The sequence below is a fragment of the Balaenoptera acutorostrata genome, chromosome 20 (assembly GCF_949987535.1).
Source record: "Balaenoptera acutorostrata chromosome 20, mBalAcu1.1, whole genome shotgun sequence".
NCBI lineage: Eukaryota > Metazoa > Chordata > Mammalia > Artiodactyla > Balaenopteridae > Balaenoptera > Balaenoptera acutorostrata.
In genome coordinates, this window is record NC_080083.1 from 52471646 (window position 1) to 52485797 (window position 14152).

General features: G+C 55.3%; 1 protein-coding gene across 1 annotated transcript; it reads right to left on the bottom strand.

Moving 5' to 3' along the window:
• Positions 1-283: 283 nt before the first annotated feature.
• Positions 284-6817, bottom strand: CHMP6 (charged multivesicular body protein 6). Its single transcript, XM_057536573.1, has 8 exons — positions 6658-6817; positions 5100-5209; positions 4861-4948; positions 4196-4282; positions 3302-3367; positions 2984-3064; positions 1894-1948; positions 284-1206 (listed from the first exon to the last, which is right to left on the bottom strand). Exons 1-8 carry the CDS (start codon positions 6721-6723, stop codon positions 1151-1153), a joined length of 609 nt encoding a protein of 202 aa, XP_057392556.1. The 5' UTR covers positions 6724-6817; the 3' UTR covers positions 284-1150.
• Between the last annotated feature and the right edge of the window lie 7335 nt (positions 6818-14152).

A 14152-nucleotide genomic window follows, 5' to 3' on the forward strand; every position in this document is an offset into this window, starting at 1 on the left:
AAACCCCTTGAAAAGGGAGAAACCACCAGCACCCCTTCTAAGGGAGGTGGGGCCAGAGTACCGCCCTGCACCTGCTGCAGGCAGGTGCCCACAGGTGACTGCCTTCCACCCACAGCCGGGCAGGGCTAGAACCTCACTGGCTCCCGAGGCCCCAGCCCCTGTGTGGCACTGACCAGCCAGGTGCCAAGTGCCCCGGGAGGGTCAAGGGACTGTGTTCCAGGGGCCTGAGGGAGGAGCCACACCAACCCACCCTTCCACGGACCCCAGTCCACAAGGCAGCAGGCTGTGTGGGTGTCAACTTTAATATGGGGCTGGCCTGTCTGGGGGCTAAGAGGGTCCCCTTTGTCTTCTTGTTGGGAGTGAAGTCTCAGGGAGATTGTCTAATTCCAAAACGAACCGTGAACTAGGGAAGTCACTTCCATCCTTCACTGTCTCCACTTGGCTGCAAACAGCTCAAAGCTGGCAGCTCGGGGACCCACAGCCACACCTGCCAGCTATGCTGGAATGTCTGTCAGCAGGACTGGGCCTCTGTACGGCCCCAGGAGTGATGGGGTGGGCAGACCTCCTAGAGTCATCAAAATCCATCAGGGATGCACCCCTCCTGGTCCACCACCCACAAACGCCGACGTGGAAGCAGAGAGGTTACCACCCCCAGGTCTACATGGAAACTGGGCACGTCCGGGAGCCAGGCCAAGGCAGGGACCCCTTAACCAAAGCCCTGCCAGCTAATGGGAGCAGCAGGAAGAAGGGAGAGGGAAGGGTGGGGAGGCCAGGTCTGATGTGCCTTCCACAGAAGACAGGGTGGCGGAGACACTGGCCTGTGGAGCCGCGCGACCCGGGACGGGAGGTGTGACCGGCACCAGGAGCGTTAGGCCTGGCCGTGGCCCGTGTGAACCACAGCTGCAGAAGCTGTGTTTGGCTGGAGAGTTTGAATGTTGCCATTTAATCCAGAAACGACAGCAAGACAGCAGCGCCAGGGAAACGCTCCGTAGAGTCACCCTGGTCAGGAGCCCTGTGTGTGCTGTGCTGCTCCGGCAGCTCCCGGCCCACCTGGCCCGGCGCCAGCCTTCTGGGAGCCCGGTCAGGGCCGGACACGCACCCAAACTCTGTGGGCCCCAGGCCTCTGGAATCCCCGTGACTCCCACACAAGTTACGAGGCTGCCACCACTTCCGCCTGTCGGGGCCTGGCCTTGACGGGGACTTTCTCTGTGGAGGAAACATAGAGATGTCTGTCGCGTACAGAAGACCCCAGAGGTGGGAACATCCCGAAAAGGACAAGAGGCAGCAAGAAGCCAGGTCAGGGCTTCGCGCTCTGGGAAGAACGGGCACAGCTCTGAGAAAGGCGAGTTACACACAGAAGCCGGGAGGGAGGACATACAGCAGGCACTGGCACAAGCACTCAGGACAGCACAGCAGGCGGGCGTGCACGCCTCCCCACGGACCCCAGAAGGGAGGCCAAGCAGCAGCAAGGGAGCAGAAAGAACTGAGGACGAATCACGAAAGACGAGTCCGGGCGGATAGAGAATTTCTGAAGGCGTGTTAAGCGATGCCGCGGGGAAGGTCGTCCCCGTGATGTTTAGAAGACGGCTGGTCCTGGGTTGGACCCAGAAGAGCCTGCACAGCTAAACTGGCCCTTTCCCGACTCGAACTTTGGGATTCGCCCCTCTGAACGGGGTTTGGCTCTTACGAAGTTACCCAAACTGCTCAGAAGCCTGGGCTCAACCCCAGGGCGAGGCCCGCACTCCGCCTGAGCTGGTGCCAGCAAGCACGCCCACCAAGCAGGGGAATTGGGGCCCAACCCGCACCAAGCAGGAAGGGCAGGGCCCAGAGGCCAGGATATTTTGCTCTGCTCTAGAATGCACGGTTCTCCAAAGGACATAACGAGGAGGGTACCTGGGATCTTTTCAGGAAGGGGCTCTGAAGGAACCTCTGGCAGCTCTATCTGTTCCTGCAAGAAACAGAGAATAAAGGCTGTGAGATACAATCACCTTGTCCTTCCCTTGGAGAGAACAGCATCCCGTTCACCTAGCCGCTATCAGCGGGATTTAAATAGGACACAAATCCTCCAGCACTCAAGCCCAGGGTGCATCCTCCCTGGCTTCTGGCATCTCTGCAACTCACATCACCGGGGGCACAGTGACCACAAAAGGCGGCTGCTCCCAACGACCCAGAGCCTGAGGGGCTCCCAACCCAAAGTTCCATTCTGAGTCTGAGACAAGGGCTTTGAAACAGGCACCCATGCAGGTCAGGGGCCCCAGTGGCGCCTCTGCCTCAGGTGGTGGCACCTGGGTGCACCTGTTGTTCCAGCGAGTGCTGGTCTGTCTCTCGGGCCTTGGGAGGAAGTAAATTAGCAGGCAGGTGCACATAGGGCCCCCAGGCCGCGAGCAGCAGTGCTAAGGACCTGCTTGCCTGGCCTGGCCTATGGCTGGGGAGTGGCAGGCTGGTGGGCACGGTGTGAATTCGGCTTGCTTAGGCAGGGGCCCACAGAGATGGAGACGCCCTCCATCAGGGAGCAAACACAGACTCAGGGCCTGAAGTGATGGTTGGCTGGTTAGAGGCCTCTGGGCCAACACACGGAGGCCCTGTGTGTGACAGCGAGTGACCGGCCACAAGAGGGAAAAAGCCCCCATTTGATATAAAACCCACACACTGCCCACTGGGGAGGAAAGGGCTGAGGGAGCTAGGAGTGTCGGCATTCCGCTCTGTCCTGGCACCTGGTTCACTCTGATGCCTGCAACACCTGGGTGGACAACCTGCAAAATGTTCTTTCCAGGCCAGTCCTGCCCTGCGGTCAGCCAGGTGGCTGGGGAGAAGGGACCTCAGTTTAGCACAAATGCCAGTTGTTTTAGGGAAGAAAACCAGCTGCAGAACCAGGGCTGTGTGCTCAAGTGAAACCTGACACAGTTGCTCGCTGAGGCCAGTGAGCAGTCCTTCTGGGGGGTCCCTACACCTGGGCCTGTGTCAGTGCCAGGGGTCCTGTTACCTGAGTGATTGCGTCCAGCTCCTCCAGGATGGCATCTTCGTCCTCCTGAGTGAAGCTTCCTGCCAACAGCTCATCTATTTGCTGCAAAAGGAGGAGCAGAGGTGAGGAGCATGGCTGGGTTGGGGTGGGGGAAGGGTGGGCCCTCGTGGAGGAAGGAGACAGCCCCAGCTCAAGGTTCCTCTCACTCAAAAGAAGGAAGGCAGCCCCCACGTGGTGTGGGAAGGCCTGGCTCTCGAGAACGGCACAGGACATTCAGCGAGTTGGCCACTGTCCTCGCCGGCTGCCAGATGGCGGGCCCTGTGGTGCGGCAACACTTACCCGCTGGTACTCCACGGCCTCCTGCGTCTCGTCCAGTACCCGCTCCACCTCTTCTATGGACATCACCTGATCGGTTACAAGTTTTTGAATCTTGTCAGTGAAGCATGTAACAGAACCCCCTACACGAAGGCCACCTGCGTTGGCAGGGCACACGGCCTAGACCCTCTGTTCCTGTTTAAATGAAGCCACGCCAAGCAGGATATAACACATCTTTGGTTATTTCTGTCCCAGGCAGGGCCCGTCCACAGAGGCATGGAGCTGTCAGACAGTCTTTTCAGAAGCCTCAACTGACCTTCTTGGACTCCTCCTGGCCCTTCTGGCACTCAAATCAACCCTAGTGGTAGTCAAAAATATAAAAATTTTTCTCTGGCCAGGTGACTTGATTTCTTTTGGGTTCAAAGCAGCACCTTTGCTTGACTGGTCACCATGACATTGGACAGTCAGAAAGGCAGTGTAACCTCAGCTCTCTGCCCAGCCCCACTGCCATCCACTCATCAGGAATGAGATGGGGTGGGGGCCGGGGCACGCCATCTCTGCGCCTCACCTCTCCTTTCACCATCCACCTCTGTGCTGCTTCCTGAAATGAAGCTGTGTTCACCTCCTCCGGGAAGTCCTCCAGATTAGTTCACCACACCCCTCCCCCATTCAAACCAGACTGTCCCTCTAGTCACTTTAGCATCTCTGGACACAATTTATAGTTTGGGTCCCTATTCTCAGGTCAATATCCCTGAGTTTGTACTACTAGACTGTCACCCTCTCCCGTCACCTTCTCCTGGTAGTGACTGGCTTTCCCTCATGCCCGAAGGCCTGTGTGCAGGTGTGGCCTCAGGGACTACCCCTCTCCTTATTCCACTGGCTGCCCCTCCTCTCTGTCCCCAGTCCTGCAAGACTTACCTGGTGCATCTTATTCAGACACTCATTTCCAAACTGCAGCCCCTCGATCACCTTCATTTCAATCTGGGTGAATTCAATACTCTGGACCTGAGGAAGGAACCCGTGTGGTCAGGGGCCCACCTTCTCTGCCGCCTCATGCAGACCCATGGAAGGGAGTTAGGATCACACTATCACTGACAAAGACTGCTGGGCCTCAGAGCAGACTGTCTCTGCCTTCCTCCTCCCTCTGTCCTTTCCCGCTGCCCTGACCAACACTTGGGCGGGACTGAGAGGGCCTGGGAGGAATCGCAAAGTAGACTGCTTATAACCAGCAGCTCTGTTAGCAAAAGAGCAGAACTAGAGCTCTGGGTCCTGAAACTGGATCACTTCGGGAGCCTCCTGCAGATCCCAACACCTCTTCAGTCACTGGGGCAGACTCCCCGCCCACCCCACCACCCAGAAGTGGCCTAGCCCCCCAGCCACGATCCTGCAAGAGCCAACCTGCCCCAGCCCCTTAAGACCGTCAAGCTCCCATCAAAGATTCTCCTCCACCTCCAGGCCTGACCCATTCCATAGCCTCAGGCTGAGAGGTCCAGGAGAGGAAAACGATAGGTTTCAGTCCTCTGAGGGGACTCTGGCGCCTACACGGTCCATGGCCCATACCCCCCGACCCCTACTAGGCCTACCATGGTCTCTAGGCTGGTGATCTGGTTTTCTGTCTTGTCCAGGAGCTGCTCCCGGTATCGCTTCTTCTTGAGCAGCAGCTTGGCCCGTCTGCAGAGGGAACCCGAGCAGTGACCCAGCAGCCATGGCCATCAGCTGCCCTGGCCTGGCACTGACCAGCCTCCAGGCCTACCCCACCTCTGCTCTAGGCCGATGGGGGACAGAACCCCTCTCCCGAAGACCGGCCCCCAGCCCCACTCACTCCTTCCTGCCGTCGCGCAGGAGCTGCCGGGCAATCTCCCGCTCCCGCTCCAGCTGCTGGGTGATCCTCTTCTGGTACTGCTTCAGCTTATCCCGCTGCTGCTTCAGTTGCTGCCGGGAAAGCAGGCCTTGTGTCGACACCAAGCCCAGGCAGGGCGCACTGGACACTCACTGGGCTACCCAGCACCCAGGAGAGCCAGCACAGAGGCTGCTGGGGTCACTGAAGGGCCCCCCACAGGCCAGGATGCCCCAACTGCCACCAATGGAAGCACATCCTCTGAAACTGAGTTCTCCATGGGGACAAGTTTGCCCCCCAGGGCACGTGGGGCACTATCTGGAGACATTCCTGGCTGTCACACTGGGGATGCCACTGGCATCTAGGAGGTGGAGGTCAGGGATGCAACTCAATATCCTACAAATCCCCAAGATCTCCCCCACCTCAGACAGAGAGCCAGTCCTAATGTCCTCAGCACCGGGGTGGAGGGCATGCTCTCACCGCCGTCATGGCAGGGCATCGCCATCAGCGAGGAGTGTGAGCGCTGGTCAGGGAGTGCGGCCAGCACCTCCAAGGTGAAGAGACGACACAGAAGTCGCTGGTGACAGTCACCCGAGTGCCACCATCCCAGCCCAGCCATGGCTGGAGACTGGGGCCTTCCCTCCCAGCTTCACTCCTCTGTGGACTTCAGTCATTTGCCATCAGCTCCCCTGCTCTTGCCACTTATCACCATATGTAAGTGGACAACAGATGGTGCACTGAGGTGATGTTCATGTGACCGTGCCAATCACCTAGGACCCCAGTGTCCCAAAAAGGATGCAGGGACATTTACACGCCTTAGTCTCTCCTCCCCTATTTTAAGCCATTTACATTTCTTCCAAATTTCATCATTTCAGGTGACGCTATGGTGAGCACCTGCAAGCACAAGGCACTTCTCAGATGGAAGATTATGTCTTCAGGGTCGGTTATGGGGAGTGAGTTAACTGGGTCAAGGGTGTGCAAATCTTTAAGACTCAACATGGTGAGAAATTAGCCCCCAGTGTAGACATGGTCAGTCTGTCTCAAGCGGCCGCTCCCCAGTTCCCTCCACAACTCCATTCTCTTTAGAGGCTGTCTGCCCCAGCGCTCCCCATGGCCGGTGGGTCGGGCTCGTCGACAGCCGCACGTCCTGTCCCTGCTGCCGTGAGAGGCGCCCGCCATCCCACCCCGTGGCCAGCCTACTCGCTGACAAGGTACGACCAGGAAACAGTGAGACGCGGGCACCGCCTCCCGAGACCTGAGGCACAGCTCAATCTCCGCACCGGGACCGCTTACACCCGCAGCGACCGGATTCGCTCAGACTCGCTGGGAACCGGACCCGGACACGCTTCCCACCGGAAGCCCTCCACCCACCGCCCCAGACGGGCTCCGAGGCTGCGGCCCCGGCGTGGGGCTGGGCGGCCGGAGGGGCCGAAGCCCGTGGCGAGGGGGGAAACGCAGCCGGTAGCCGCCGTGCCTCAGTTTCCCCGCCCGGCCCAGGTGTCCCCGGCCCGCGTCCACCCGCCTGCGGGGCCCGGCGTCTCACCAGGATAGCCTTGTCCTGCTCCGTGACCCGGCTCTGCTGCTTCTTACGGCCGAACAGGTTGCCCATGGCGGCCGGCGCGGCCCGGCCCGCGCCCCGCCGCCTAGCCCGGTCGCCTCCGCACGGCGCGGCCACCGTAATTCGGACCCAACCCACCCCGCTACGGCGGCCGCGCGGGGCCAAGCGCCGCAGAACGCGGAACGCGGCTGTCCGCAGACAGAGGCCCCGCCCCGAGAAGCGGCCGGGGTTCTGGGGCTCTGGATCGCATGGTTCACGTGCATTTCCAGAATGCCTCACCTGCGCGGTCTTCAAGACTAAAAGTTCCATCTCCCACTATGGTGGGACCCTCGCAGGGTGACAGCGTGGGCCGTCTCCCGGGCGGTCAGAAATCTTGTTCACAAGTCACTGCCCCGCCGGCTCGGACCACAAAATGCTGCGTTTAGTGATGTTACAACCCTGGGCGTCAGTGTCCGCTGAACCGCCCCCTGGGCAGCATGCTCCACCCGCTCTGTCCTCCGGGCCTGTGACTAGTCCCCGGAGGAGCCCACCTTCTGGTTCCGTGGACACGGGCAGAAGCCCCCACGGGGCATCGGGGATATAGGGCGGGGCGCCACGTACACATGCAGCCTTGGCTCCCACTCGTGTGTCCTGGCTGGGGTGGGGGTCATAGGATGGCCCCCAGCCCTGTTTGGTCTCCCTAACTGATCCCGCAGCCCAGTCTGCATGGGCCCCGCCACCTTTCTAGCAGCCCAGCAGCTCCTGGGCAGTGGGGTCATGCTAAGATAAGGCGTCCCATGGCACGAGTCCAGCGCTCACCGCTTTCTGTGAAATGAACTCCTTGATCAGAAGCAGTGCTGCGTGGACACCACGATGGTCCTCTCAGTCCACAACAGTGCCGCTGGCAGAAGCCCCCTGGGCGAGGGGGGAGGCAAATCTGTATCCAGAGTGTCTATTCCCGTGAGGACATGTCACTGCCCCCTGAGGGAAGAGTCCTGATTAGCTAACCTGCTGTTGGGCAGCTGGCTGGTCCCCCAGCTAATAGTGCCATCTGGGGGGCTCAGTGCTCTTGACCCACTGGGCCCTCAGCAGCGGCGGCCAGGTGAGCCTCAGTGAGGGGAAGTCCATGTAACTGAGCCCCGCAGAGCCTCCATCCCTGCCCACATGGTCACTTTGTCCACAGGCCCATTGACCGAGCGCTGGGGGCCTGGGAAAAGCCGTTGGCTCGTGTCCAGAGAGCGTGTACTGCATCCACCTGGCCATGGAGAGCCTCCTGGGCAGAGGGTGCTCTTTCGTGAGCCTTCCCTGGGACACGAATGTCGTGTGTCCACTCTGAGAAGTCCATCCAAATCTGAGGGAGATTTGGAGATCATCCAAATCTCCCCCAGATTTCCTATGACCAATCTTCCAATCCTGTTTCTTCCAAGTCCCTGCCCATTCAGTCAAACCTTAGCAGCTGCCTGTGATTCAATACAGATGTAACTTCTTGCCATCCCTCACTGCACACATACAGGCACGACTCCGAGGTACTGAGGGTTCTGATCCAGACCACTGCAATAAAGCAAACACTGCAATATTTCACAGGAATTTCTTGCTCTCCCAGTGCATATAAAAGTTATGTTTTATGCTATACTGTAGTCTATTAAATGTGCAATAGCATTATGTCTAAAAAAAAGATGTACATACCTTAATGTACATACCTTAATTTTTTTATACCTTAATTTAAAATGCTTTATTACCCCCAGTCCATCAAGAGAGACATTGGAAGAGAGAAACTGTGTTCTATGGCAGGATCTCAAGGGGCACCTGTCCTGAAATACTCAGAGGTCTTTTTGTATAACTGAATCGCTGAGTTGTCCACCTGAAACTAACACGATATTATAAATCAACTATACTCTTTTTTCCATTTTTTTAAATTACATTTGGACCTTTAAGAAACATATACCATCAGTCATACCACTATTCAGTAAAAATCTATTTTAGTTTTTGGAATTAGAAAATAAGACTCAAAAGTATGAAAACCACATGGGCATATATAGTAAGTGCTCAACAAATGTTGGCTTTTATTATTATTAGGTGATCATGGGATTGACTTTCACTAATTTGCTCTTGAGTTATAAGCTGCTGTTGACCCAGGGATAGTTTCTAAGAAGACCAAGTTCCTGACACTCCAGGGAATATAAGGGAAATACAACTTCCGTTTAGTACAGTCTACTCCAAAGACGGACTGGATAAAGCCCCAAAGAGCTTTATCCAGACTACTATGTGGGATCCTTCAGGTGATTTTAGATGGTGCGCAGACCTTTTAAATAATATTCTTTAAAATACTATGTATTTAAGAATAAACATAACTGGTAAAATATCTATGTTTAAATATATTTTTATGACAAAATACAATGGTTTTGCATTTATGCTGATATAAAATTTCCTTTTAAAATAAATTATTAAAGTGGAATAAGTAAGTTGATTCAAAGAAAGCTGTTAAGTAATCATAGTACAGGTGGTACTCAGAAATGGTAAAAATTGTGGCGGTGGTATGCAAATGATTGCACCTTGAGAAGTGCTGTGTGATGAACCGAATCTGCCTGCTCCTCATTTTGCTACATATGAAAATATTAACATTTATTTTATGGAGTTTATATATATCACACAGTTATAAAATTTTCGTACTGGACAAGACCATGAGATCATCACAGAACAACTCTCCTTGTTTTAGTTAGGTGTATTCTGAAGTCTAGAGATGCTGTGCCTTGATTAAGTACAGTACGTTCTGGAGGAACTGGGATTTCACCCTGTTAGAGAAAACATTCAGATTTTCTGGTGGTCTAGACCTCGAGTAGAAAAGGAATTTAAGGGCTTCCCTGGTGGTGCAGTGGTTGAGAATCCGCCTGCCAATGCAGGGGACACGGGTTCGAGCCCTGGTCCAGGAAGATCCCACATGCCGCGGAGCAACTAAGCCCGTGCACCACAACTACTGAGCCTGTGCTCTAGGGCCCGTGTGCCACAACTATACTGAGCCCACATGCTACAACTACTGAAGTCCGTGTGCCTAGAGCCCGTGCTCCACAACAAGAGAGGCCACCGCGGTGAGAAGCCCGGGCACCGCAACGAAGACTAGCTCCCGCTTGCCACAACTAGAGAAAGCCTGCGGGCAGCAACAAAGACCCATCGCAGCCAAAATAAATAAATAAAATAAATTTATTAAAAAAAAAAAGAAAAGAAAAGGAATTTAAGGTATAAAAATTGCTTTATTGCTGGGACTTCCCTGGCAGTCCAGTGGTTAGGACTTTACCTTCCAATGCAGGGGGTGTAAGTTCGATTCCTGGTTGGGGAGCTGGGATCCCTCATGCCTTGTGGCCAAAAAACCAAAACATAAAACAGAAGCAATATTGTAACAAATTCAATAAAGACTTTAAAAATGGTTCACATCAAAAAAATCTTTAAAAAAAATGCCAAAACAGGGAATTCCCTGGTGGTTCAGTGGTTAGGACTCCATGCTTTCACTGCTGAGGGCCCGGGTTCAATCCTGGTTGGGGAACTAAGATCCCATAAGCTGCACGGTGCAGCCAAAAAAAAAAAAAAGGGCCAAAACAATTACAATACAGGTGTACCTCATTTTATTTCACTTCACAGATATTGCATTTTTTAACAATTGAAGGTTCATGACAACCTTGTATTGAGCAAGTCTATTGGCACCATTTTTTTTAAAATTAGTTAATTGATTTTATTTTATTTTTTGGCTGTGTTGGGTCTTTGTTTCTGTGCGAGGGCTTTCTCTACTTGCGGCAAGTGGGGGCCACTCTTCATCGCGGTGCGCGGGCCTCTCAGTATCGCAGCCTCTCTTGTTGCGGAGCATAGGCTCCAGACGCGCAGGCTCAGTGGTTGTGGCTCACGGGCCTAGTTGCTCCGTGGCATGTGGGATCTTCCCAGACCAGAGCTCGAACCCGTGTCCCCTGCATTGGCAGGCAGATTCTCAGCCACTGCGCCACCAGGGAAGCCCGGCACCATTTTTCCAACAGCATTTGCTCACCTCCTGTCTCTGTGTCATGTTTTGCTAATTCTCACAATATTTCAAACTTCTTCATTATTATATTTGTTATGGTGATCAGTGGTCTTTGATGTTACTACTATGACTCGCTGAAGGCTCAAACGATGGTTAACATTTTTCATTTTTTCATTTTATTTTTTTTTGAAATTTTTTGCCAATTGGGTCTTTTTAAAAAAATATATATATATTTATTTATTTAGGCTGCACCGGGCCTTAGTTGTGGCATGCAGGATCTATTTCCCCCACCAGGGATCGAACTCGGGCCCCCTGCACTGGAAGCACGGAGTCCTAACCACTGGACCACCAGGGAAGTCCCTTGGGTTTGCTGCTTTTTCAGTGACCTGCCCACCTTAGCTCTGGGTCTTGCCCCACCGGGTTCCCAGGAGAAATCAGGGATCCTGTTTTGATGGCAGCACCTCTACCGTCATTCCTGGCATGCAGACTTTGGAGGGCTTTTCAAGAACCCGAGGTCCTCACCAAGGGCTTTCTTGGGGCCTCTGTCCAGTGTGTGTGCTTCGGGGCCACGAGGGGCTCAATGAGCGGGTTGCACCTGATAAATTCATATCAAGTCCTTGTCTGCCCCAGCCCTTGTAGTCTTTCCTCTGTATTATACCAAGAAATTCCTGGCACCTTAGCTGGGCCATGTTAAGTCCAAGTTTCCATGAACAAAGGAGTTTCTCACAGATGAAAGCAAACAGTGGGGCCCCGAGTCTCAGGTGCCCATACCCTGTCCAGCTCCCTGGGGGTCGACTGCCTCGGGCACCTGTGAGGGATGCCCCCGCAAGACTCTCTAGTGTGAGTCAGCAATATCTTGGCATTCTTGGGGCGTGAAGCAGGTAGCTGCTTTGGTGGGGTTTTCACGAGTGGGGGTGGGAGGGCTGCCTCAGACAGCGAGCAGGGTTGCTTCTGCTGGGAGGCAAGGCTCAACGGAATTATGGGGGCTCAAGATCAGTCCACTCAGCTCTCTCCATCTGACTCTTTCACACTTAAAGCTCTGACCTGGTGAGGCTGAGAATTCAATTTACATTGTAATCCTACAACCCACAGGATAAAACTTGGGGAATGATTTCCAGACACAACAGTCTTGCTACAAGAAACAAGATTTTCTTTTATAGTAGTCCTACACATTTTCTGCTTTTCTGACTCTACCTTGAACAGAGAATTTAAAGCCCCTCGCTTGTCATTTTAAAAAATGAAATCTTCCCAGTGTGGTCAGAAATCACCAGCCTACCCCACAGTCCTGATTTCCCCCAGGATGTTGCTTTGCAGCTGCTTGGGCTCCCAGAACCTGGCTTTCAGGAAACACTTCCTTCCAGGTCATCACAGAAAAGCGTGTGGCTGAAGCATGTCTCCACTACCCGTGTCCAATTTGCCACAGACTGTGTTAGTCCCCCTGGCTGCCATAAATTACCACAGGCTGGGCCACTCAGACAACAGAAACTTACTGTCTCACAGTCTGCAGGTTGGAAGTCTGAGATCAAGGTGTCGGCAGGGCTGGCTCCCTCTGAGGCTGTGAGGGGGACTCTGTCCCAGCTTCTCTCCCAGCTTCTGGTGGTTTGCCAGCAAGGCCTGGCAATGTGGAAGCATCACCTGGCCTCTGCCTCCATCTTCACGTAGCCTCCCATCTGTGTCCAGATTTCCCCTTTTCATAAGGACTCCAGTCATGTTGGATCAGGGCTGACGTGAATGACTTCATTTTAACTTGATCACCTCTGTAGAGACGTCTCCCTAAATAAGGGCATATTCTGAGGTATTGGGGCTTAGGACTTCAACATCTGAATTTTGGGGGGACACAGTTCAGTCCATAACACAATGATGAGATCATCGCTGTGTACCACCAGTTCTGGATTTCTGTCTTCGAAGGTCTCTCTCCTGGACTGACTTCTGGCACTAACTATGCATCATGGAATTCTCTGTAAACAGGCACCTCTCTGGGAATTTCAAGCAGGAAGATGTTTATTACAGAGATTCAACCCTTCAAAACCAGGGTTTCAGGAATGAAGGTCAGGGGTCCCATCACTGGATCTTGGGGGCGTGGGAGCTTTCGTAGACTCGAAAGGAAAGGCTCGGCACAGTGACCCCCTGCCTCACAACCACACCTGCCAAGGCCCCAGTTGGCCGCCCCTACACCTCTTCCACCATCCACAGCTCGGACGGAACACTTACTACCGGAGGAAATTAACCTGGAATCCTGATGGGAGGCTTTCCAGGGAAGGTACAACGGGGTGGCCCTTACCTGACTCGCAGACTGGGGCAAGCAGGCGGCGTGAAAGTGCGGCCGCGCGGGCCGGTTTGCGCACAGGTGTAGCTGACAGGGCCTTGCGGGCCGGGGTGGCGGACCAAGGAACACATGGCAAGAACTGAACCTCCACCAACTGAGGCCGCCTTGGGTGACCAGCGCAGGAGGCCATCCGGGACCTCCTGCCCCTCATCGCTCCTCGGCCCTCATCCTCCGTCCACCTCCTCTGCCCACCTCTCAGCCTCCGCTGGGTGCCCACCTTCCCAGGCCTCCAGGCTTCACTCCCAGACAAGGGCTCTGACTGGTTCTCTCCAGGCCAATCAGCTGTGGCCTTGCGGGTGTCATGCCCTCGCCTGAGCCAATCCGCAGAGGGATGGGCGGGTGCTCGCGGGCAGAGAGGAGGGAATTTCCTCCAAAATAGGCGCTCTTCGAGGCCACGAAACACCAGCGATTCTGGGACAAGCCCAACATGAGAATGTGGGTCATGCCGATGCCTGGTCGGGCCAGGACACCCCAGGGAGGACGAGCTGGGGGGCTGGCCGGGGATGCACGTGCAGCATGTTAAGAACTGTCAGGGTCCTGGTCAGGGGTCCCCAGGGTCAGGGGTCCTGGGGGGTCAGACTAAGGAGGCGGTGGGTGACAGCAGCAGAGAACGCGGGGTGAGCCAAGGAATCTTTTGGAAGAAGTCGGAAGAATCCAGGCCAAATCCCAGACATTGGGTATGAGCCCAGGAAATAGTGCTGAAGACACAGATGAGGTGTTGGCGGGACCAGCTGCATGGACGCTACGTGGGCACAGCAGATGGGGCAGCCCCGGGTGCGGGCCGGTGGGAGCTCCCAGGCGGGCGTCCTGGGAGGGGGGACGTCCTGGGGAAGGGCGGAGCTCCGAGAGGCCGCGGGGAGAGGGGCTGCAAGGGAAGGCCCTGCCTGCTGGTGACCCTCGAGGGACCCGTGAGTGGGGACGCTGGGCCGCAGCGGGTCAAGGGTTGAGACACATCTTTGGGGGCTTGAGAGCAGAAGAAACGCGGGGCCAGGGAGAGGGGTGCAGGGCCGCAGGGGCGTCCACCTTCCTGGAAGCCTAGCGCTGGACGCTCAGCCGGGCTGCGGGCGAGCAAAGGCTAGCCCCGCAGTGGCCACGCGGTGGCGCTGCAGGATAGCCGGGCGGCCGCGGGACAACACCAGGGCCTGGGATGTGGGCCGGCTCCCCGCAAGGCG